The following is a 26,989-nucleotide window of genomic DNA, read 5'->3' as shown; positions in this document are numbered from 1 at the left end:
AGTTTAATTATGTCCTTATATATTAAGGCACTAAATAGGCAGAATACCTAATATACAAAATATGTCAATAAAGCAACGTAAATGTTTACAGTGCAAAAACAACTTTTATAATAGTAAAAGCAATAAAGTTAGGTCACGTGACTAACAAGGGCCCATATACAATTTTACATCGGCAGTAACAGACTTGCAAGGGTAGAACAGATCCACTACACCCAGCCGCACACAGAACCCCCTAGCAAATAGCCAAGGAGGAAAAGCATGGGGAGGTTCGCATATAGGGATCTAAGTGGATCGTTGTAACCTTAAAGTGCGAGGCATACATAAACATGAATCGGCAGAATAAAATACAATGTCAGCAAATATAAGCCAGTACAGATAGCCAGATACATGCAAGCAGGCATAAACACATAAGCCGATAGTGTTAGTAGCAGCATGTTAGTCATGCTTGAGCAAAGTTCTCTACGTAACAAGGTAGTTTCCATAAGCCAACCTTCCACAGTGCGGTATACGAGAGACAAAATCACTGGTTAAATAGTTAGGTTCCACATCCAGTGGAAAAAAAAAAACACAGTCCCACAATTTAGTGAGTTTCCAAACACTTACCTGTCTTCACGTGGACATAGAGCCAAAGTGAGACTCAGCACGCCATAGATCCTCATCAAATCAAAAATATGTATTGCCTCGAAAACACTGCCAGACATCAGCGGTGTATAGCGCATTAATAGTCCGATGTGACGGGCAGGGTCACGTACAAGGAACTTTAAGGTTACTACGATCCACTTAGATCCCTATATGCGAACCTGCCCAGGACTTTCCTCCTTGGCTAAAATTGTATATGGGCCCTTGTTAGTCACGTGACCTAACTTTATTGCTTTTACTATTATACGAGTTGTTTTTGCACTGTACACATTTACATTGCTTTATTGACATGTTTTGTATATTAGGTATTCTGCCTATTTAGTGCCTTAATATATAAGGACATAATTAAACTCTTTTTTTTTTTACATTTAAAAGAGTGCTGTTTTCCCTATCTATATATAAGGAGCATTTATCCTGATGTGTCCTGTTTCTCCTCTTATAGTTTTTTGTTTTTATATATATATATATATATATATATATATATATATATATATATATATATATATATATATATATATACACACACATACATACATACATATACTGTATATATATATATATATATATATATGTATACATACATATATACATATATATATATACACACACACACATACATACACACATACATACACATACTTATAGGTACATCCCAGTATTCACTTGCATACTCTGGGTCATTATTACTGTAGGTTTTTATATTCTGTGGACTATTGTATGCATTTTTTACCTTATTTGTCTTACTGTATTGAGATTTGACTTCCAGTTAAATTAGCTGAATACTAGTAAATAGCAGCTATTACCACATAATAAACTTTCCACAATGAATAGAAAGTATGAAAAGTATAAATAATAAAAGGTGGAATTAGTCTGTGTCATATATATGTTCCCTGGTTATGATGTACCTACTAATAGCCTGTGGGTTTATGTGAGTGCATGAAATGGCTGAACTTACCTTAGATACACCCACTCTACTGTGAATAGTGGTTGCAGAAAAGAGTGCTGCTGGTAGGAAGCCCAAGTAATGCTGTGTATCTCAACGCAGATCTATGTGGAGCATATTGATGACCCAACCGGAGGGGGGATAAGGGACTGGTCTCTGCGACCCCTGTGGCAGGCTTGTGACTAACTCCTTCACTAGGAGTGATTGTGTCACTACCTAATACTTTAATCTCCCCTCTATCTCTCAGCTCTCTAAGGGGAAAATGAGCCTCAAATTGATCTGAGGACCACTATCAATCAAGAATCTGGAGCACCTCAATTCTTCACCTTCCTCTTGGGAGTTAAAGATAAGACAAGAATACCAGAGAGGTGGGAGAAAGTGCTTTTAGACTTTGCCTCCTCCTAGTGGTCAAGAGTTGAATTCTAGAAGTAATGTCTTCTGGACTCTCCACTCCATTTGAAAGATTTATTTTTATTCTTTTGAAAACATTTTTTGGCCTATGCGGAATTATAATGCTAATGAATAAATTATAAAGCCTATGAATAAAAAATAAGCTAGAGCCCTAAGGAAAATAAAACATTTTTGTATGTTGTTCTGCAGGTTTAAACAGGAAACATTTTAAGCTAAATATAGTGAAATGTCGCCACATATGAGCAAAAATGAATATATCAGATAACATGAAGGTGCTTGTTAAAGGGACATGAAACCCAACATTTTTCATTCATGATTCAGATAGACAAATACAATTTTAAACAACTTTCTAGGTTCTAGCTGTTGATTGGTGGCTGCATATATATATATATATATATATATATATCGATTGTGATTGGCTCACCCATGTGTTCAGTAAGAAACCATTAGTGCATTGATGCTCCTTCAACAAATGATACCAAGAGAATGAAACAAATTAGATAATAGAAGTAAATTAGAAAGTTGTTTAAAATTATATTCTCTATCTGAATCATGAAATAAAAAAATGTGGGTTTCATGTCCCTTTAAGGATAAGATTACCAAAGTAGTGCAATTTGTTTAGACTGACAAAAGAGCTCATTACTTATGCCTTTTTCAGGGCATACTTTTTAGCATATGATTTTTTTAGCATAGGATTTTTTAATATAGGGAGCTATGATCACTGCCTGACAAATGCCTTTCTCAGGTCAATCTTTCTAGGACAGGTTTTCTTAAAGGTTTTTGGTGTTTGTATTGGGAGGGTTATTTTTTGTGTGCAAAAGAGGTAATCACTTCAACTAGGGCACTGCCCGACAAATGCCCTTTTCAGAGCAATTTTTAGTCATTTTTCTAGTTTTAGGGTAAGTCTTACTGGTTGTTTTTTTTGTTTGTTAATTTTTTATTTATTTTTTGTGTGCAATGGTAGTGGTTTTTAATTTTTTTTGTAATAGTAGTGTTTATTTATTTTATAACTTAGTGGGTCTTAGGTTAAGGGTATTGGGGGTATTTTGCAATGGGGGTTGTGGCAGTTTAGGGGTTACTAGTGTAGCTGTGTAATTTGCAGTGGGCTATGTGGCAATTTAGAAGTTACTAGTGTTGCGGGGTAATTTGCGGTTGGCTATGTGGTGGTTTAAGGGTTACTAGTATAGTGGGGTAATTTGCAGCGACTATGTGGCAGTTTAGAGGTTAATTTTGTAGGGAGTTGGTTGTGGCAGTTTAGGAGCTATTATAGTAGGGGGTTTATTGCATTGGGGGATAACACACAAGTGTAGGTGTTAGTTTTTTTTAACACGGCTGCTCCATTGATTTTAATAGGGTTACTGTGTAAATTTTTTTAGTCAGATTTTGTGCAAGCGCAAAATTTTTAACTTCAACTTGTAATACCAGTGCTACCGGACGCTTGCAAAAATGTTAACCTCTAGCTATGTTAACGCTCAAGCGGGAGCAGTAATTACCGCTCTGCTTGTAATCTAGCCCTGAATATATATACAATCCCTAAACTATGCAAGAAAAAATTAGATATCAAGAAGAAACAAATATGCATTTCAAAATGACCCAGTAATTCTCAGTTATTTTCTAGTTAAGCATTTTTAAGTTAAATTCACCATCAGCATCTATGCAAATTTGTTAATAAATAATCTGGTGATATTTTTCAGTTGGAATAGAAACTACACACGTCAGTTGCACAAGAAGTTGAAGTGTCCATACCTGATTACTTGTTTCATTGATGGCTTCTAAGAGTTTTTCCACAGCTGCTTGGAGACGGATGCTGATGTTAAGAACTTGGGCTTCATCTTCTGGGTTTAAATTCAAACCAGCAAACTCAACATCTGTAAGTGGCAGTGGTAGGTCCAGTCTCTCCTCTGCTACCCCTGACCAGATGCTTTTATCCTTAGCAGTAGCAGTGTCAGCCACTTCTACAGCATGATCTAAAGAGAACATAAATAAGGGTTATTCATGAATAGGAAACACTAATAAATAATAATTTAATGTAGCTGCATGAACAAACGTTGTGAAATTAAAGTAACGACTGCTCAAATTTAAAGGGAATTTAAAGTAATTTTAACTTTACTGAATCGGAAATTAACATATTTTTTGTTCTGAGTAAAATGGTTTTTTTTTTTCTGTACTTAAAAAAAAGGGGGAGGGGGACAAAAACACTTTTTATACTTTTTGGGTCTGTCACTGTTCACCAAAGCTATGCAAGAAAGTTTATTAGCCTGTAAGCTTCTAGCCAATAGGTGTTACACATATATACATGTTCTGTAATGTTTCAAAGTACAAATGAATAGACTTAACCTTGCAAAATCTTTTAACATATTTAAATAGTGCTCTTTCAAATACATGTCCCTTTAACTTGCCAAAATTACAACACTCCCTAATTACACTAATATTAAATGTGAAATACTTCATTGGTAACATAAAAAGTGGTTGCAGTAACAAACATAAATATGCTGCTAGCATAATTCTGTGCACACATTCAGAGTTTTCACATACTCAGACTAAAGAATGTAGAAATGATGGGCAGTTCTTCATTTCTAACACAAGCAATTATGTACTGAATTCTCTGCCTATAGCAACACAGAAGCCAGTTTTATAATTTTACTATGGCTTGTGCATTTGTGTAGTTATGAAAGCAAATTATAATGAAAAGACAAATACTTGTTTTGACGAAACGAATATCCAAACGGATGCACTAACCAGTTTAAAGAAAACCAACAAATACTAAAGAAAATCATTAGCATTCATTTGTAAAGTGTTAAGCATTTACCTGTCCAAGCAGGAGAGCTGTGCTAATAGAGTCTGTACTAAAGGAGAAGGTCCTGCAGCAAAGGAACAGCTACATTCATTTTAACAAAAACAAATGTAAATGTTCCCCCAATATTCAGTATTTGTTTTAAGCAAAATGAATACCGAATAGTAATTTCAACCTTCTTAATAAAATATTTTCTTTTCATTAAAAGGGACACTAAACTAAAAAAAAAAGTTATTTCATGATTCAGATAGAGAATGCAATTTTAAGAAACTTTCTGATTTACTCCCACTATCAATTTTCTTCGTTCTCTTGGTATCGTTATTTGAAAAAGCAGGAATGAAAGCTTTGGAGCAGGCCCATTTTAGGTTAAACACCTGGGTTGCGTTCGCTGACTGGACGGCTAAATGTAACCACCAATCAGCAAGCGCTATCCAGCGAGCTGAACCAAAAATGGGCCGGCTCCAAAGCTTTCATTCCTGCTTTTTCAAATAAAGATACTAAGAGAATGAAGGGAAAAAAATAATAGAAGTAAATTAGAAAGTTGCTTAAAATTGTATGCCCTAGCCGAATCATGAAATAAAAAAATTGGGTTTAGTATCACTTTAAAATAAAACTTATTCAAACTGACAAGGCAGTGTAATGCTCTTCTTCTTTTAATCAAACCTGACCTTTTCCCTAAAACGCCAGCATCATGATAAATATTACTTGTGGTAGTTTACGGACACCTCAAGTAAACTTTTTTAAATTGTTCTTTTTTTAGTAAAAGCAGATAAGTGGCATGTTATTGGCTTAAATAAAAGACACAATAAAGAGATGTGTTAAATAGTTCTCATGCTAATGTATAACATTCTTGTAAAACTGCTGCCATATTGCTACAGACATATGCACGCTCCTGATGCACGCTCCTGAGCATACCTCCCTGCGTTTAAACAAAGGATACCAAGAGAATAAAGACAATTTGAAAATAGAAGTAATCTGGAAAGTTGTCAAAAACTGCATGCTCTATCTGAATCATGACAATTGGGTTTTATGTCCATTTAAAGTAAATGCAAATTTTGACGCTAAAGTGCCGGTTTTTAAAAATTCGATTAAAAACAGGGGCACTTTAATTCATCAAAATTTACATTTCTCTCCTGTTGTGAACCTCCCCCCCCCAAATTTACCTTTTAATCTTGACAGCCGCTCCAGCTTCCTACTGCTGCAAAGCCTTTTCCTGGTTCTAAAATGAGGAATCCGGCTTCCTCCAATCACGGCATTGAATCAGACACTGATTCCCCCGGGGGGGAGCCGTGATTGGATGACGACCTATCTATTTCTGACATCAGAAATGGCTTGCGACAACCGGAGGAAGCTGGAGCTGCTGTGAAGATTAAAAAGGTACGTTTTTTTCACAACAGGAATGAAATGTAAATTTTTATGAATTAAAGTGCCCCTGTTTTTAATCGAACTTTTAAAAACCGGGCACTTTAGCATCAAAATTTACATTCACTTTAAGTACTATATGGCAGCAGTTTGCAACAATGTATAACATCATTACAAATATTGTAGCAAATGCTGCTGCCATATAGTGGGCAAAATGTACAAACTCCTGAGCCTAGTTAGGTATGCTGTCATCAAGATGAGCAACGTTCCCACAAACGATACGAGAATTAAGTAAATTTGCAGAGCAATCTCTTCAAACTCTGTCTAAATAATTAAGTTTTCTTTTGCTCTTCATGTCCCTTTAACTTCAGGATACCATTTTTATCCATTACTTCAGAGTCCATACATGTATTTGTACCTTCTAAAATGTAATATTAACAAGAGCACCATGATGCATACAGGATCCAAAAACCCAAAGGCCAATTATAATCTCTATGGTACATTATTGACTGTAACTAAAGAGGAACGGGATTTGGGAATTATTTTTTCAGATCTAAAATTCAGTAGCAATGCAGCAGTGCAGCCAGTAAGTTTGAAGGGTACGGACCCGCGCCAACTGAACCCCTATGCCCCTAGTGCAGCCAGTAAGACCAGTTGAATACTTGGTTGCATTGTGAGACTTATTAGCAGCAGATTACTAGTTAGGTCTTAGCTGGAATATTGTGTACAGTTCTGGAGACCATATCTCCACAAGGATATAAATACACTAAAAACTGTCCAAAGGAGGGCTACTAAACTGTGTCTGTAATATAAAACATACAAAGAAAGATGTAAATATGTATAGTTTAGAAGGGAAAGAGGTGACATGACAGAAACCTTCAAATATTTTGCTTTGATTTAGGCATCAATTTCTTGAGCTGGATGTGATTTTAACATGTTAAGTTGACCTTAAAAAGGTTTATTTTATAGATGTTTCCAACACAGTAATCGTAATGCACATAAGGTCTTGACTGATGTAAATCCTGTAGAATTAAAGTGGCGTTGGTATTAGTAGTGGTTTATGAACTTATCACAACTGAAGGGGTTAAACACATTGTAGAAATACTGCTTGGGAACCACAGAGCACTACTGGTCTTGAGCAGAGACTATTAAATGAGGCCATACAAAAACAGACTATTTAGCACTAAGTTGTATTTTATTTCAAACAATATCAATGCAATGTTTGCAAAGTTTATAAATATATAATTTCTCTTGTTAAGTGTATTCAGTCCACGGGTCATCCATTACTTATGGGATATATTCCCTTCCCAACAGGAAGTTGCAAGAGGATCACCCAAGCAGAGCTGCTACATAGCTCCTCCCCTCACATGTCATACCCAGTCATTCTCTTGCAACTCAACTAGATAGGACGTTGTGAGAGGTCTGTGGTGTTTTTTATACTTAGTTTATTTCTTCAATCAAAAGTTTGTTATTTTAAATGGCACCGGAGTGTGCTGTTTGTTCTCAGGCAGTATTTGGAAGAAGAATCTGCCTGCGTTTTCTATGATCTTAGCAGAAGTAACTAAGATCCAATGGCTGTTCTCGCACATTCTGAGCAGTGGGGTAACTTTCAGAAAGGGAATAGCGTGTGGGGAATCCTGCTAACAAGGTATGTGCAGTAAATTATTTTTCTAAGGAATGGAATTGACTAAGAAAATACTGCTGATACCGATGCAATGTAAGTACAGCCTTAAATGCAGTAGCGACTGGTATCAGGCTGATGAATGTATGTACAATAAGTAATTTTCTAAGGAATGGAATTTGACTAAGAAAATACTGTTAATACTGAAGTAATGTATGAGCCTTAACTGCAGTAGAAGCGACTGGTAGAAGGCTTATTAATAACACTACCTAACTTTTAAAGTGCATGTTTAAAACGTTTACTGGCATGTTATTCGTTTTTTGTGAGGTACTTTGGTGATAAATCTTTTGGGGCATGATTTTCCACATGGCTGTCGTTTATTTCTACATAGAAACGGTTAACTGAGGTTTCCCACTGTTGTAATATGAGTGGGAGGGGCCTATTTTAGTGCTTTTTTGCGCAGTAAAAATTCAGTTACAGTCTTCCTGCTTCTTCCTCCTTGATCCAGGACGTCTCTAGAGAGCTCAGGGGTCTTCAAAATTTATTATGAGGGAGGTAATCAGTCACAGCAGACCTGTGACAGTGTGTTTGACTGTGATAAAAACGTTAATTTTTAAATTGATTATCCGTTTTTGGGTATTAAGGGGTTAATCATCCATTTGCTAGTGGGTGCAATGCTTTGCTAACAATACATTTACTGTGAAAATTTGGTTGCTTTAACTGATTTGGTTCATTGTTATTTCAACTGTGGCGATTTTTTGTGATTCTTAAAGGCGCAGTAGCGTTTTTTATATTGCTTGTCAACTTATTTGAAAGGATTTTCCAAGCTTGCCAGTCTCATTGCTAGTCTGTTTAAACATGTCTGACACAGATGAATCTGTTTGTTCACTATGTTTGAAGGCCAATGTGGAGCCCCACAGAAATATGTGTACTAAATGTATTGATGTCACTTTGAATAAAAGTCAATTTATATCTGTAAAGAAATTATCACCAGACAACGAGGGGGAAGTTATGCCGACTAACTCTCCTCACGTGTCAGTACCTTCGCCTCCCGCTCAGGAGGCGCGTGATATTGTGGCGCCAAGTACATCAGAGAGGCCCATACAAATCACTTTGCAAGACATGGCTGCTGTTATGACAGAGGTATTATCTAAATTGCCTGAATTAAGAGGCAAGCGCGATAGCTCTGGGTTAAGGACAGAGCGCGCTGATGATGTGAGAGCCATGTCTGATACTGCGTCACAATCTGCAGAACATGAGGACGGAGAGCTTCATTCTGTGGGTGACGGATCTGATCCAGGGAGACCGGATTCCGAGATTTCTAATTTTAAATTTAAGCTTGAGAACCTCTGTGTATTGCTAGGGGAGGTATTAGCGGCTCTGAATGATTGTAACACGGTTGCAATTCCAGAGAAAATATGTAGGTTGGATAGATACTTTGCGGTACCGGTGTGTACTGACGTTTTTCCTATACCTAAAAGGCTTACAGAAATTATTAGCAAGGAGTGGGATAGACCCGGTGTGCCCTTTTCCCCTCCTCCGATATTTAGAAAAATGTTTCCAATAGACGCCACCACACGAGACTTATGGCAGACGGTCCCTAAGGTGGAGGGAGCAGTTTCTACTTTAGCTAAACATACCACTATACCGGTGGAGGATAGTTGTGCTTTTTCGGATCCAATGGATAAAAAATTAGAAGGTTACCTTAAGAAAATGTTTGTTCAACAAGGTTTTATCTTACAGCCCCTTGCATGCATTGCTCCTGTCACTGCTGCTGCGGCATTCTGGTTTGAGTCTCTGGAAGAGGCCATTCACACAGCTCCATTGGATGAGATTATGGCCAAGCTTAAAGCACTTAAGCTAGCTAATGCATTTGTTTCTGATGCCGTTGTACATTTAACCAAACTAACGGCTAAGAACTCCGGATTCGCCATCCAGGTGCGCAGAGCGCTATGGCTTAAATCCTGGTCAGCTGACGTGACTTCTAAATCTAAATTGCTTAATATTCCTTTCAAAGGGCAGACCTTATTCGGGCCCGGCTTGAAAGAAATTATTGCTGACATTACTGGAGGTAAGGGTCATACTCTTCCTCAGGACAGGGCCAAATCAAAGGCCAAACAGTCTAATTTTCGTGCCTTTCGTAACTTCAAGGCAGGAGCAGCATCAACTTCCTCCGCTCCAAAACAGGAAGGACCTGTTGCTCGTTACAGACAGGGCTGGAAAGCTAACCAGCCCTGGAACAAGGGCAAGCAGGCCAGAAAGCCTACTTCTGCCCCTAAGACAGCATGAAGAGAGGGCCCCCGATCCGGAAACGGATCTAGTGGGGGGCAGACTATCTCTCTTCGCCCAGGCTTGGGCAAGAGATGTCCAGGATCCCTGGGCGTTGGAGATCATATCTCAGGGATATCTTCTGGACTTCAAAGCTTCTCCTCCACAAGGGAGATTTCATCTTTCAAGGTTATCAGCAAACCAAATAAAGAAAGAGGCATTTCTACGCTGTGTGCAAGACCTCTTAGTAATGGGGGTGATCCACCCAGTTCCGCGGACGGAACAAGGGCAAGGGTTTTACTCAAATCTGTTTGTGGTTCCCAAGAAAGAGGGAACCTTCAGACCAATCTTGGACCTAAAAATCTTAAACAAATTCCTAAGAGTTCCATCATTCAAAATGGAAACAATTTGAACCATCCTACCCATGATCCAAGAGGGTCAATACATGACCACAGTAGACTTAAAGGATGCCTACCTTCATATACTGATTCACAAAGATCATTATCGGTACCTAAGATTTGCCTTTCTAAACAGGCATTACCAGTTTGTAGCTCTTCCCTTCGGGTTAGCTACGGCCCCGAGAATTTTTACAAAGGTTCTGGGCTCACTCCTAGCGGTGCTAAGACCGCGAGGCATAGCGGTGGCTCCGTACCTAGACGACATTCTGATACAAGCGTCAAGTTTTCAAATTGCCAAGTCTCATACAGAGATAGTTCTGGCATTTCTGAGGTCGCATGGGTGGAAGGTGAACGTGGAAAAGAGTTCTCTATCACCACTCACAAGAGTCTCCTTCCTAGGGACTCTGATAGATTCTGTAGAAATGAAAATTTACCTGACGGAGGCCAGGTTATCAAAACTTCTAAATGCTTGCCGTGTCCTTCATTCCATTCCACGCCCGTCAGTAGCTCAGTGCATGGAAGTAATCGGCTTAATGGTAGCGGCAATGGACATAGTACCATTTGCGCGCCTGCATCTCAGACCGCTGCAATTATGCATGCTAAGTCAGTGGAATGGGGATTACTCAGATTTGTCCCCTCTACTAAATCTGGATCAAGAGACCAGAGATTCTCTTCTCTGGTGGCTTTCTCGGGTCCATCTGTCCAAGGGGATGACCTTTCGCAGGCCAGATTGGACAATTGTAACAACAGATGCCAGCCTTCTAGGTTGGGGCGCAGTCTGGAACTCCCTGAAGGCTCAGGGATTATGGACTCAGGAGGAGAAACTCCTCCCAATAAATATTCTGGAGTTGAGAGCAATATTCAATGCTCTTCTAGCTTGGCCTCAGTTAGCAACATTGAGGTTCATCAGATTTCAGTCGGACAACATCACGACTGTGGCTTACATCAACCATCAAGGGGGAACCAGGAGTTCCCTAGCGATGTTGGAAGTCTCAAAGATAATTCGCTGGGCAGAGTCTCACTCTTGCCACCTGTCAGCGATCTACATCCCAGGTGTGGAGAACTGGGAGGCGGATTTTCTAAGTCGCCAGACTTTTCATCCGGGGGAGTGGGAACTTCATCCGGAGGTCTTCGCTCAACTGATTCATCGTTGGGGCAAACCAGATCTGGATCTCATGGCGTCTCGCCAGAACGCCAAGCTTCCTTGTTACGGATCCAGGTCCAGGGACCCGGGAGCGGCGCTGATAGATGCTCTGACAGCCCCTTGGGTCTTCAACATGGCTTATGTGTTTCCACCATTTCCGATGCTACCTCGACTGATTGCCAAGATCAAACAGGAGAGAGCATCAGTGATTCTGATAGCGCCTGCGTGGCCACGCAGGACCTGGTATGCAGACCTAGTGGACATGTCGTCCTGTCCACCATGGTCTCTACCTCTGAGGCAGGACCTTCTAATACAAGGTCCTTTCAAACATCCAAATCTAATTTCTCTGAGGCTGACTGCATGGAGATTGAACGCTTGATCCTATCAAAGCGTGGCTTCTCGGAGTCAGTTATTGATACCTTAATACAGGCACGGAAGCCTGTTACCAGAAAAATTTACCATAAGATATGGCGTAAATATTTATATTGGTGCGAATCCAAGGGTTACTCATGGAGTAGGATTAGGATTCCTAGGATATTGTCCTTTCTACAAGAGGGTTTAGAAAAGGGCTTATCCGCTAGTTCGTTAAAGGGACAGATTTCTGCTCTGTCTATTCTCTTACACAAACGTCTGGCAGAAGTTCCAGACGTCCAGGCTTTTTGTCAGGCTTTGGCTAGGATTAAGCCTGTGTTTAAGACTGTTGCTCCTCCGTGGAGCTTAAACTTGGTTCTTAAAGTTCTTCAAGGGGTTCCGTTTGAACCCCTTCATTCCATTGATATTAAGCTTTTATCTTGGAAAGTTCTGTTTTTGATGGCTATTTCCTCGGCTCGAAGAGTCTGAGTTATCGGCCTTACATTGTGATTCTCCTTATCTGATTTTCCATTCAGACAAGGTAGTTCTGCGTACTAAACCTGGGTTTTTACCTAAGGTAGTTTCTAACAGGAATATCAATCAGGAGATTGTTGTTCCATCATTATGTCCTAATCCTTCTTCAAAGAAGGAACGACTTTTGCATAATCTGGACGTAGTCCGTGCCCTGAAGTTCTATTTAAAGGCAACTAAAGATTTTCGTCAAACTTCTTCCCTGTTTGTCGTGTACTCTGGTCAGAGGAGAGGTCAAAAAGCTTCGGCAACCTCTCTCTCTCTCCTTTTGGCTTCGTAGCATAATACGTTTAGCCTATGAGACTGCTGGACAGCAGCCCCCTGAAAGAATTACAGCTCATTCTACTAGAGCTGTGGCTTCCACCTGGGCCTTTAAGAATGAGGCCTCTGTTGAACAGATTTGCAAGGCTGCAACTTGGTCTTCGCTTCACACTTTTTCAAAATTTTACAAATTTGACACTTTTGCTTCTTCGGAGGCTGTTTTTGGGAGAAAGGTTCTACAGGCAGTGGTTCCTTCCGTTTAAGTTCCTGCCTTGTCCCTCTCATCATCCGTGTACTTTGGCTTTGGTATCCCATAAGTAATAGATGACCCGTGGACTGAATACACTTAACAAGAGAAAACATAATTTATGCTTACCTGATAAAATTTATTTCTTTTCTAGTGTATTCAGTCCACGGCCCGCCCTGTCTTTTTAATGCAGATCTAAATTTTAATTAAAACTCCAGTCACCACTGCACCCTATGGTTTCTCCTTTCTTATCTTGTTTCGGTCGAATGACTGGATATGACATGTGAGGGGAGGAGCTATGTAGCAGCTCTGCTTGGGTGATCCTCTTGCAACTTCCTGTTGGGAAGGGAATATATCCCATAAGTAATGGATGACCTGTGGACTGAATACACTACAAGAGAAATAAATTTATCAGGTAAGCTTTAATTATGTTTTTTGTTACATTATAGTTGAACTACAAAGAATGGTGGATAAATATTAGTTTTGTTTTTAAAAATTGTATCTTCTAACAGTGGTAATGTTTCCTGAAACATCTGCCAGAAATACATTAAAGTAACATTCTCTTGAGTTTTTATTGCAAGGCGACTATATATGAAAAAAACAGAATAAGTTGGTACGCCTAGCTGTGTTTAATTCTGTGATTAAACAAGGTTAATCATTCAACAAAAGGGAAAGGCTTATGTGAGTTTCAATGAAATGTATCTCTCTCTGTTGTAACGTCCATTATTGTGTGCATGAAAAAAAACATGGTAAAGACATCACTTAGCTTAAAAATAATTCAGTATATTTTGGATGACAGAAGGATGATATTTGCCTACCATTAAAAAAATTCACTAAGTCAAAATAATTCAGGATTGAATGGGTTAAAGGGATAGGAAAGTCATAATTAAACTTGCATGATTCAGATAGAGCATGTCATTTTAAGACACTTTTAAATTCACTTCTATTTTCAAATGTGCTTTGTTCTTCTGGTAACCCTTGTTGAAAAATAATACGCACATATTCTACACTAGTGGGAGCTGCTGCTAATTGGTGCCTGCACACATTTGTCTTTTGTGATTTGCTGACTAGATGTGTTCATCTTGCTGCCAGTAGTGCAATGATATTCCTTCAAAGGATAACAAGAGTACAAAGCAAATTTGATAATGGAAGTAAACCGGAAAGTTGTTTAAAATTGTATGTTCTATCCAAATCATGAAAGAAAATTATGGGGTTTTCTGTCCATTTAAAGGGATACTAAACCCAAACATTTTCTTTCATGATTCAGGTACAGAATATGATTTTAAAGAACTTTCTAATTTACTTCTATTATCTAATTTATTTCATTCTCTTGGTATCATTTGTTGAACTACTGGTTTCTAGCTGAACACATGGGGTGAGCCAATGACAATCGGTATATTTATGCAGTCACCAATCAGCAGCTAAACCATAGGTTCTTTGCTGCTCCTCAGCTTTTATAGAAACAATTTTCAGCAAAGAATAACAAGAGAAGGAAGCAAATTAAATAATAGAAGTAAATTGGGAAGTTGTTTAAAATTATTTTCTCTATCTGAATCATGATAGAAAAATGTTGGGTTTCATGTCCCTTTCAATTAGAGGGAAGCAGATTCAGGAGAAATGTGAGTAGACATTTTTGTTTTACAGAAAGGGTGCAGGATTCATGGAATAAACTTCCAATAGAGGTGGTAAACACAGGTACTGTAAAATAATAAAAAAAAACTGCCTGGGACATGCATAAGTCTATCCTAAGAAAACAGTAACATGTAGTATAGGTAGACTTGATGGGCCCTTTGGATCTTATCTACTGTAAAATTCTATGTTTATCTTTCTATGTTTATTGCGGTTTAAATTGACTTTTTCCCCACAGATTCTATAGAGAATTTTAAAATGATATAGATTTTTATTTAAGTATGAACAAATACATTTCTTTTTCTAGTACTCTTAACATGACAATGTCAGTAAATGAAAGGTATCACTTTAATCTTTCAGTTCATTAAGTTAGGGACTTATTGTTATATCTAATGTTCTACGGAATCTCAAAATCTCAATGATGGGAACACACAGCTAACGTTGTGAGCACCAAAATACACACACTTAAAAAAATATAGTTCAATGTAAAACCACAAGACTGTTAAGTAGGCCTGGCTACGCTTTCTAGAAAAATCTATTTGGTTTCCCTGTCAGCTTCTTCATTGAGCCTAACTACATATTTGGTATAATTTGAGAAAATATAATATATTACAGAGCCAGCATGTGTGGTTTTAATGCGCTTATTCTTATATTTCTGCATGCATTTATCCACGTGTAAGATAGCTTGTGTATTTATCTGTGTGCTCATTAATATATATTTGTGTTTATTTGTATTTTCTCTGTGTACAAACGTACATTTATGTGCATATGCGTTTGTGTTTTATACTGGCCATATTAATGGTTATAGGCTTTATACCATCCTTCTGTAAGAGGAATCACTATGTGAAAAGACTGCCTATTTTATATAACTAAAACACACACAATTATCAGTATGGCTGCTCTGTATGTTGAAACATATTTTAATATACATACTTTTTTTATATAAATGTAGGAGGGGTTGCAGCATCAAATGTGTTTTTGGATGTATATCCTGCTTTACTATAAATAATATGATCTTAATTAAAATGTGTTTTCCACGATTATTTTCTACAACACTGTTAATAACATAGCTAAAATAAAACACTCAAAAATGCATATGGTGTAATATGAAAAGTTATGGTATAAGGATTTATCAGATCAGCAATCAGGAGTTAATACGAGCAATCCTCTAATAATAACTGGACCAATCCCACAGCTTAACATGCATTACTGAAACATGCCACTGCTTGTACAAAAGGCAGAACAAGTTTGGTCTTGCTGCAGCGTATTGCGTACTCCAATATAATTCACTGACTCAATTAGAAACGTATCACTGCCAGGATAAGAAGAAACATGGTCAATGTGTGTATGGTTATTAATTGAAGCAAATGGCAAAGAATATTTAATTTTAAAAATAAGTAAGATTTGACGATGAATCCATTTTTAATCTAATAAAAACAGAATGATATCACTATACTGCAACAATACATTGCATACATTGGTTAAAGGAAAATGTTTTTTTCCTATATGGAAGAAATTTATATCAGTATTAAATTTATTCTGTGTTACTATTCTTCCTATAATTCTTCCTACTGCACAGTTATTTTGAACTTGTGCTGTCATTCATAGAAAAAAAAAAAGTTAAAATGAGAATTAAAATCATATTGTAATCCCCTATACCAAAGCCTAAAACCCAACTTTTTCTGGTGGATATAAGAATTTTTACTTTACTGCTATAGGCCATTATCTTATCTACACATGGTCATCATCTATACCACATGCATTTAGTGCGGACGACAACCATGTGTTGTCATTCCGTGGGGGGGGGGGGCATCACCAAGCCTTGGAAACATCACAGGGCTTAAGGGAGCTGGAAGGGGGGGTAGTACGTACTTAAACCCTTAATCTCAGGTTCCTTAAGCACTAGAAACCCCTAGGAATCACCTGCTCGTTCAAACAGTGTGTGTCTTGGGGGAATAAGTAAAGCAAGCATTGAAATGCTTCTTGGGGATAGTTTGGCCTGACTGTTGAGTGCTACAAATATTGTAAGAAAGTATTATTTTGTAACTTGAATGTTGCTTTTGAAATATTAATATTGTTGCATTGTTTTATGTATTAGGAGTATAATCATTTTTAAAAAATATTGGAATATTTGTGATTTTATAGTCTATACTGATGTGAAAATCCTTTTTATTATAAGTTTAAAAATTCTTGTCACAATTTATTTACAAATGTGGGCGTTTCCTTTCTTGATTTGTAGGGCTTGTTTTTAACAGTTTAATATGGCATCTCCATTTGTGTTTTTCTATTTATAATATCCTTTTAATAATTAAGGCGCTCTTTGTTTGTGCATTATTCCAGGTAATAGGGCTTTAGAATCTAATGAGGTGAACTCCTCAACGTTGCCTTGCAAAGGTTCTCAGAAGAGAAGTCTCTGTTAGCTGTTCAAGAAGTGTTTTGGACAATATACTGCCCAACTAGAATCTGCCCCAGTCAAATGTAAGTGATATTATTGTGAAGTAGAAGTGTCTAGGGACAACAAAAGCACAGCCATGAAATAGCAGACTATGCAAATTCAAAGAGTGGTGCCTTTGAGTGTTGAAGCACTTATCACGTACAAATCACCTATCTGTTGTATTGCAGGCTACAGAGCTCCGAACTGCCTCTGAAAGCAACAACAGCACAAGAACTGTGCATCAGGGATTCATTAAATCGGTTTCCTTTACTAAGCATCTATACACAAGCCTCACATCATTTTGTGAAATGCCAAATGCCAGCTGGAGTGGTGTAAAGCACATTGCTACTGGTTCATGAAGATATGGTTTTGTAAGGAGGAGCTCAAGTTGCCTGTACAGAGCCCTGATCTCAACCCCATTCAACACCTTTGGGATGAACAGGAATGCCAACTATGAGCCAGACCTTCTTGTCCAACATCAGTACCTGACCTCAAAAATGTTCTTTTCGCTGATTGGGCACAAAGTCACACAGACACAATAAAAAAATCTTGAGGAAAGCCTTTCCAGAAGAGTCCTGCCTTTTATATGTCTAAAGTGGGGGACAACTCCATATTAAATCCCATGGTTTTGGAATGGTAAGTCCAAAAAGCTAATACATTATAGGTGTGATGGTTAAGTGTCCACATACATTAGTGTGTGTGTGTGTGTGTGTGTGTGTGCGTGCGTGTCTATATGCATACATAAAAAAAATAAATTGACATAACTTTTAAATGACAGACAGAAGAGTTTAAGATTTGTTGATTTGTTGATAATGGGTGATTTTACTAAATGGGATCTTGCTTAAAGGGACAGTCAAGTCCACAAAAAAAAAACTTTCATGATTCAAATAAGGCATGTAATTTCAAACAACTTTACAATTTACTAATATCACCAATTTTGCTTTGTTCTCTTGGTATTCTTAGCTGAAAGCTAAACCTAGGAAGTTCATATGCTAATATCTTAGACCTTGAAGATTGCTTCTAATCTGAAAGCATTTTGACAGTTTTTCACCACTAGAGGGCATTAGTTAATGTTCTATAAGCTTCTCTATCAAGTGTAGATATTCTTGGTAAAATATAACACAAGGTTGTATAAAGATGAATATATAAGCGATATAAGAGTTTGACAAATTTAATACATAAAATAAAATTAAAATTCAACATACAATCAGTTAAAAACATGGATCCATGTACATATTATAGAATATTGTACAATATTAATCGGTTAATAACAATTGTTTTAAAACGATGAGTAACAGTTGTTTTAAAACACAAAATTATTCTAAAAATCACAAACTTCTGTAAAAATTACTTTAAATGTTACAAACTTCTGTAAAAATTACTTTAAATATTTGTTGTTATTCAGTTCCTTAAAATGTAGTTTGGGTGTATTGCACCAATTTATTGAATGTCTCTAATTCCTTAGTGGGAATATCCTCCTCCGTTAAAAAATGTGATAAAACAATGATGGTATATAAAAAATAAAAGTGATTCCTTTAAAGTGTTCCAGAAAAAATTCTGTGTTAGAAAAAAATAATAATAAAAAATCTGTGTTTAAAAACAAAATTATATTGGTGTTCTAAAAATCGGAGATATGTGAATCAAAAATATATAACTCAAAAATTGAACTCAAAAAACGTGTGGTGATCCAAAAATGATGATGGTGAAAAAATTAGTTAGTGGAGAAAAATGTGTGGGTGTAGCTCCAAAACCTTAATCAATGGTTATTTGATGGTGTAAAGTAAATGTGTTGATAATAATGATGATTAAAATCCTCCTTTCCTTTCTGGCGAATGCTTAGTTGTTGGAGTGTTTTCTAGGGTATTCAGTCTATATTATAAGACTCTATCCTCATAAACCTGCAATCAACAACAAAACAACATAGTGCAATAATGCTACAAATAGAGAAGTAATGAAATATTGCTCACCAAATTCTGTCAACGCGTTTCGGCCTCTCAGTTAGGCCTTTTTCAAGAACACCAATATAATTTTGTTTTTAAACACAAATTTTTTATTATTATTTTTTTCTAACACAGAATTTTTTCTGGAACACTTTAAAGGAATCACTTTTATTTTTTATATACCATCATTGTTTTATCACATTTTTTAACGGAGGAGGATATTCCCACTAAGGAATTAGAGACATTCAATAAATTGGTGCAATACACCCAAACTACATTTTAAGGAACTGAATAACAACAAATATTTAAAGTAATTTTTACAGAAGTTTGTAACATTTAAAGTAATTTTTACAGAAGTTTGTGATTTTTAGAATAATTTTGTGTTTTAAAACAACTGTTACTCATCGTTTTAAAACAATTGTTATTAACCGATTAATATTGTACAATATTCTATAATATGTACATGGATCCATGTTTTTAACTGATTGTATGTTGAATTTTAATTTTATTTTATGTATTAAATTTGTCAAACTCTTATATCGCTTATATATTCATCTTTATACAACCTTGTGTTATATTTTACCAAGAATATCTACACTTGATAGAGAAGCTTATAGAATCTTCTAAACCCACTTCCCAATAGCCTCTAGTTAGGCGCTTTCTGATATTTCATCACTAATACATATTCAATCTCAGGGGCAGCTAGGTACCCCATTATCAATAAGCAAGATTGGGATATTTTGAGCGCTGTAAGATACCGTTTAATTTAAGGCATTAGTTAATGTGTTTCATATAGATAATATTGAACTCACACACGCAAAGTTACCTAGGAGTGAGCACTGATTGGCTAAAATGCATCTCTGTCAAAATAACTGAAATAAGGGGGCAGATTGCAGAGGCTTAGATACAAACGCCTAGATTTAGAGTTTTGTCGGTAAAGACCCACGGTGCTAACGAGCCTTTTTTTCCAGCGCACCCTTAAGACAACGCTGGTATTACGAGTTGTCTGAATGGCTGCGATAGCCTCAGAAAAGGTAGCGTTGAGCATTATTTAGCTCCACTTCAACCCTCAATACCAGTGTTGCTTACGGTAGCGGTAAGTGGAAAAACGTGCTTGTGCACGATATCCCCATAGGAAACAATGGGGCTGAGGTGGCTGAAAAAAAACCTAACACCTGCAAAAAAGCAGCGTTCAGCTCCTAACGCAGCCCCATTGTTTACTATGGGGAAACACTTCCTAAGTCTGCACCTAACACCCTAACATGAACCCCGAGCCTAAACACCCCTAACCTTACACTTATTAATCCCTAATCTGCCGCCCCCGCTATCGCTGACACCTGCATTTTATTATTAACCCCTAATCTGCCGCTCTGGACACCGCCGCAACCTACATTATACCTATGAACCCCTAATCTGCTGCCCCTAACATCGCGACACCTATATTATATTTATTACCCCCTAATCTGCCCCCCCAACGTCGCCGCCACCTACCTACACTTATTAACCCCTAATCTGCCGACCTGGACATCGCCGCCACTATAATAAATGTATTAACCCGTAAACCGCCGCGCTCCCGCCTCGCAAACACTATAATACATTTTATTAACCCCTAATCTGCCCTCCCTAACATCACTGCCACCTACCTACAATTATTAACCCCTAATCTCCCGCCCCCAACGTCGCCGCTACTATAATAAAGTTCTTAACCCCTAAACCTAAGTCTAACCCTAACCCTAACACCCCCCTAAGTTAAATATAATTTAAATAAAACAAAATAAAATGACTATCATTAAATAAATTAATCCTATTTAAAACTAAATACTTACCTATAAAATACACCCTAATATAGCTACAATATAACTAATAGCTACATTGTAGCTATTTTAGGATTTAAATTTATTTTACAGGCAACTTTGTATTTATTTTAACTAGGTACAATAGCTATTAAATAGTTAAATTATAATTTAAAATAATTACAAAATTACCTGTAAAATAAATCCTAACCTAAGTTACAAATACACCTAACACTACACTATCATTAAACTAATTAAATAAATGACCTACAATTATGTAAACTAAAATACAATTAAATAAACTAAACTAAATTACAAAGTAATCAGCTCTTTTACCAGCCCTTAAAATGGCTTTTTGCTGGGCATTGCCCCAAAGTAATCAAAGCTTTTACCTGTAAATAAAAATACAATACCCCCCCATATTACAACCCACCACCCACATACCCCTACTCTAAAACCCACCCAAACCCACCTTAAATAAACCTAACACTAACCCCCTGAAGATCTCCCTACCTTGAGTCGTCTTCACTCAGCCGAGCCGAATTCTTCATCCAAGCGGGGCAGAAGAGGTCCTCCATCCGACTGAAGTCTTCATCCAAGTGGGGCAAAAGAGGTCTTCCATCCGATTGAAGTCTTCATCCAAGCGGAATCTTCTATCTTCATCCATCCGGAGCGCAGCAGCAGCAGCATCCTGAAGTCCTGCGGCGCGGAGCATCCTTCCAGCACGACGGACTAACAACGAATGACGGTTCCATTAAATGACGTCATCCAAGATGGCATCCCTCAAATTCCAATTGGCTGATAGGATTCTATCAGCCAATCGCAATTAAGGTAGGAAAAATCTGATTGGCTGATGTAATCAGCCAATCAGATTGAAGTTCAATCCGATTGGCTGATCCAATCAGCCAATCGGATTGACCTCGCAATCTATTGGCTGTTCCGATCAGCCAATAGAATGCAAGGTCAATCCGATTGGCTGATTGGATCAGCCAATCGGATTGAACTTCAATCTGATTGGCTGATTACATCAGCCAATCAGATTTTTCCTACCTTAATTTCGATTGGCTGATAGAATCCTATCAGCCAATTGGAATTTGAGGGACGCCATCTTGGATGACGTCATTTAAAGGAACCGTCATTCGTCGTTAGTCCGTCGTGCTGGAAGGATGCTCCGCGCCGGAGGTCTTCAGGATGCTGCCGCTCCGGATGGATGAAGATAGAAGATTCCGCTTGGATGAAGACTTCAATTGGATGGAAGACCTCTTTTGCCCCGCTTGGATGAAGACTTCAATCGGATGGAGGACCTCTTCTGCCCCGCTTGGATGAAGACTTCAATCGGATGGAGGACCTCTTCTGCCCCGCTTGGATGAAGAATTCGGCTCGGCTGAGTGAAGACGACTCAAGGTAGGGAGATCTTCAGGGGGTTAGTGTTAGATTTTTTAAGGGGGGTTTGGGTGGGTTTTAGAGTAGGGGTATGTGGGTGGTTGGTAGTAATGTGGGGGGGTATTGTATTTTTATTTACAGGTAAAAGAGCTGATTACTTTGGGGCAATGCCCCGCAAAAAGCCCTTTTAAGGGCTGGTAAAAGAGCTGATTACTTTGTAATTTAGTATAGGGTAGGGCATTTTATTATTTTGGGGGGCTTTTTTATTTTATTAGGGGGCTTAGATTAGGTGTAATTAGTTTAAACTTATTGTAATTTTTTTTATTTTCTGTAATTTAGTGTTTGTTTTTTTGTATTATAGTTTAGTTTATTTAATTGTATTTTAGTTTACATAATTGTAGGTAATTTATTTAATTAGTTTAATGATAGTGTAGAGTTAGGTGTATTTGTAACTTAGGTTAGGATTTATTTTACAGGTAATTTTGTAATTATTTTAACTAGGTAGCTATTAAATAGTTATTAACTATTTAATAGCTATTGTACCTAGTTAAAATAAATACGTTGCCTGTGAAATAAATTTAAATCCTAAAATAGCTACAATATAACTATTAGTTATATTGTAGCTATATATGGGGTTTATTTTATAGGTATTTAATTTTAAATAGGAATAATTTATTTAATGATAGTAAAATTATTTCGTTTTATTTAAATTATATTTAACTTAGGGGGTATTAGGGTTAGACTTAGGTTTAGGGGTTAATAACTTAATTATAGTAGTGGCGACGTTGGGGCGGGAGATTAGGGGTTAATAATTGTAGGTAGGTGGCGGCGATGTTAGGGAGGGCAGATTAGGGGTTAATAAAATTTATTATAGTGTTTGCGAGGCGGGAGTGCGGCGGTTTAGGGGTTAATACATTTATTATAGTGGCGTCGATGTCCGGTCGGCAGATTAGGGGTTAAAAAATTTAATTATAGGGTTTGCGATGTGGGGGGGCCTCGGTTTAGGGGTTCATAGGTAGTTTATGGGTGTTAGTGTACTTTATAGCACTGTAGTTAAGAGCATTATGTTCCGGCGTTAGCCCATGAAGCTCTTAACTACTGACTTTTTTTGGCGGTTGGAGTCTTGTCGGTAGAGGCTGTACCGCTCACTTCTTCCAAGACTCGTAATACCAGCGTTCGACAAATTCCATAGAAAAGATAGGATACGCAATTGACTTAAGGGGATTTGTGGTAGCCTCGAGTCGCGGAAAGAAAGTGAGCGGTAGACCCTTTCCTGCCTGACTCTAAATACCAGCGGGCGTTAAAAAGCAGCGTTAGGACCCCTTAACGCTGCTTTTTAACCCTAATGCAGAACTCTAAATCTAGCTGAAAGTAATTGCAGAGGTAACGTTTATTATTATAACTGTTGGTAATGCAAAACTGGGGAATGGGTAAAAAAAGGATTATCTACCTTTTTAAACAACAAAAATCCTTTTGTTGGCTGTCCCTTTAACTATATTTCACTTGCAGAAGACCATCATTAGGTTATATGTGTTGTCTTGTAAAATTAATTATGTGGGTGGTCTTAAAGGGACAGTATACACCAATTTTCATTTAACTGAATGTAATAGACGCAACTATAAAGAATATGCAGAGATACTGATCTAAAATCCAGTATAAAACTGGAAGCTCCCAGTCTAGCACTGTTAAAAAGATTACCTGGAACACCCACTACAAGTGGGAAATTTCAGACACTCCCCCCCTTCCTCTGCATATGAAAAGACTCTTTACACAAACAGAAGCAAGCTGGAGTAGGTATACATCAGTAGTCTCCTAAAACTTTGGGGCTTGGTTAGGAGTCTTGAAATCAGCGCACTGTTATTTAAAAATAAGCAAAACTATTCTTTTTTTTATTATTAAATTGTATGGGCTATATAAATGGATCACCTACAAAACATTTATGCATAAAAAAAAATCTAGTCTATAATGTCCCTTTAACTAATTTACTTAATAGACTTGTTATTCAATGTCAGGGACTGTTTATTTTGACAGCTATGTCAGGGACTGTTTATTTTGACAGCTATTTTTAATGCATTAATTGAGCAAACTGACCAAAACATTTTTTAAGAGTTGTTTCTAAAGCAATCCTTAAGCTTGTTGTAGCTTGTTAAACCTCAGGCTAGATGGTAAGCCGTAAAATCATCTTAAATCTTCTGACCTATCGGACAGGTCAACAACACAGGTTATTAGGAGGAAAACCTTCTCTATTTATGCCAAATATTTTAAACATTCCGTTGGTAAGCCCTTCAAATCTCCAGTTACATTAGTTTTACCCAAATAATTGTAATCTTTTAAATGAACTATATCTCTAGGACTAAAAACTATTTTTTTTAGATTTTGTTCTTAAAGTCAAGCTCGTTGCTCACCCTCATAGTGGGCATTGCAATAAAAAAAATGTACTTTGTCATGATTTTTTCAAAATCGCACCTGAAAATGATATATATAGTTATTTACCTTCTATTATTATATTTGATTCCTCCGTCCGACTTTTTGTCCCTCATTTCGGCTTTGATTGACACTTCTATCATCAAATCTTGTTTCCCCCCCTCGGGGTGTTCAGCCCCTTTTCTGACACGTCACGCGACGTTACTGCGCATGCGTGAAGTACCCGATGACAGTTACAGAAGCAATGCGCGTCCACGACTCGCTCATACGCAAAACTAAGGAGCAATCAGATGCCGATGGTGATGGTGATAGCGTATGGATTTCGGAACGCATGCGCATATTGCCCTAAAACTTGGAAACGCATGCGCAAATTGAGTCATGCTCGTGAATGCGCTTCTGAGCTATGTAATAGAGCAGGCGGGACTGCTCTATACATAATGCAGGGCAAATACAGGAAGCACAGAATGGGAGGAGTTTAAAAATATAACGGAGGTACGTTGAATTACCAAATATAAAGACAAGTATTCATTTTTTGGGAAAAAAAATATTGCGGTTTAACTAAAGAGTAGATTTGGAATTAGTAGGCTAGAGGAATTTAACAAAAATTTACATTCACTTTAAATCTGTTATCCACACAAACATTACAATTTTTTTTTTATGTAAATCTCACCTGCAATAGGGATCTCAACGACACGCTCTACTTTTGGATTTTCTGGTTCTAGACTCCAAGCAAATAATTTGGATGTAGAATGTTGTCTCCCAGATTTGTCCAGCAGCCCAATTACATGTCTTCCTATAGTTTCCTCCACTGCACCTGTTGTCTTAACTATTTCAAAAAGAATCTTCAGGAGCTGCTTATTTGCTTTTTTTAAGCTAAACAAAGAAGGAATGCATTGATTATTAAACATCTTTACACTGTTGCTACATTTTTGTGGCACTTTTTGCCATTCTGACTTACGAACATGCATCTTACTAAACATATGATTGTGTACAAGAAAGAAAAAGAAAAATCAGTATAAAAAAAATAAATGTGAAAAAAAAATAAAAAAAATAAAAATAAAAAAAAATCGGAAGATTTTTTAAGTCATGGTGCAAATATTTTTGATGAGAACACAAAAGTGCTAAGATGGAACACAGACATACAGGGACCTTCTAAAAGAAAAAAAATGATATGCTATGTTTCATTATAACATGTACCTATTGTATGTGTTTAACCCTGCAAATGTATTAAACACATAGGTAAAGTCACATCTGGAAGCCATGAGCATTGCATTTGTGAGAGTTAAACACATAGTTGAAGATGAAATGATGAAGCGCACAACACATATACATACAGTAATATTGGCACCCTTGATAAATATGAGCAAAGAAGGCTGTGAAAACGTGTCTTTATTGTTTAACCTTTTGTTAAAAAAATAAACTCTGCTCTCATGGATATCAAACAATTGCAAACACAACAAAGGTTTATCCAAAAAAAATATATGTGTGGCACAATTTCTGGTACCCTTTTAGTCAATACTTTGCGCTACCTCCCTTTGCCAAGATAACAGCTCTGAATCTTCTGCTATAATGCCTGATAAGGTTGGAGAATACATGGAAAGGGATCTGAGACCATTCCACCATACAGAATCTCTCCAGATCCTTCAAATTTCGAGCTCAACACTGGTGGACTCTCCTCATCAGTTCACCCCACAGGTTTTCTATAGGGTTCAAGTCGGGGAACTGAGATGGCCATGGCAGGACCTTGATTTTGTGGTCAGTAAACCATTATTGTGTTGATTTTGATGTATGTTTTGGATTATTGTCCTGCTGGAAGATCCAACCATAGCCCATTTTAAGCTTTCTGGCAGAGGCAGTCAGGTTATCATTTAATATCTGTTGAGCCCATGATGTCATGTTATCCTAACAAAATGTCCAGGTCCTCTGGCAGAAAAACAGCCCCAAAACATTAAAGAGCCACTACCATATTTAACCGTGGGTATGAGGTAATTTTCTACATGGCTTCCTCTCTGTGTGCGCCAAACCCACCTCTGGTGTTTATTGCCAAAATTCATAGGGTTGCCAATAATTGTGCCCACATCTATATTTAACATTATTATTATTTTTTTTATAAACCTGTGTTGTGTTTGCAATTGTTTGATATCCAGGAGAGCAGAGCATTTTTGTGCATTTTTTTAACAAAAGCTCAAAAGGTTAAACCATAAAGACAAATGAAAACTGGTCAAAATAACAAAAATATGCAGTGTTTTCAGACCTCGAATAATACAAAGAAAACAAGTTCATATTCATTTTTAAACAACACAATACTAATGCTATCTTTATTAGAAAAAGCAGGATTGAAAGCTTTGGAGCCGACCCATTTTAGATTCAGCACCTGGGTTGTGCTTGCTGATTGGATGGCTAAATATAGCCACCA

General features: G+C 37.3%; 1 protein-coding gene across 1 annotated transcript in view; it reads right to left on the bottom strand.

The window, feature by feature from the left end:
• AKAP9 (A-kinase anchoring protein 9) overlaps nucleotides 1-26,989 on the bottom strand; it is an 894,005-nt gene that overhangs the window by 433,218 nt on the left and 433,798 nt on the right. Inside the window, exons 20-21 of the mRNA XM_053715709.1 lie at nucleotides 25,244-25,446; nucleotides 3,740-3,960 (exon numbers count right to left, since the gene is read on the bottom strand). Coding sequence (XP_053571684.1) covers nucleotides 3,740-3,960; nucleotides 25,244-25,446 — 424 coding nt within the window. The remainder of the gene's footprint in view (nucleotides 1-3,739; nucleotides 3,961-25,243; nucleotides 25,447-26,989) is intronic.

This window comes from Bombina bombina, chromosome 5 (genome assembly GCF_027579735.1).
Source record: "Bombina bombina isolate aBomBom1 chromosome 5, aBomBom1.pri, whole genome shotgun sequence".
Classification (NCBI taxonomy): domain Eukaryota; kingdom Metazoa; phylum Chordata; class Amphibia; order Anura; family Bombinatoridae; genus Bombina; species Bombina bombina.
This window is presented reverse-complemented; position numbering and strand designations above follow the sequence as displayed.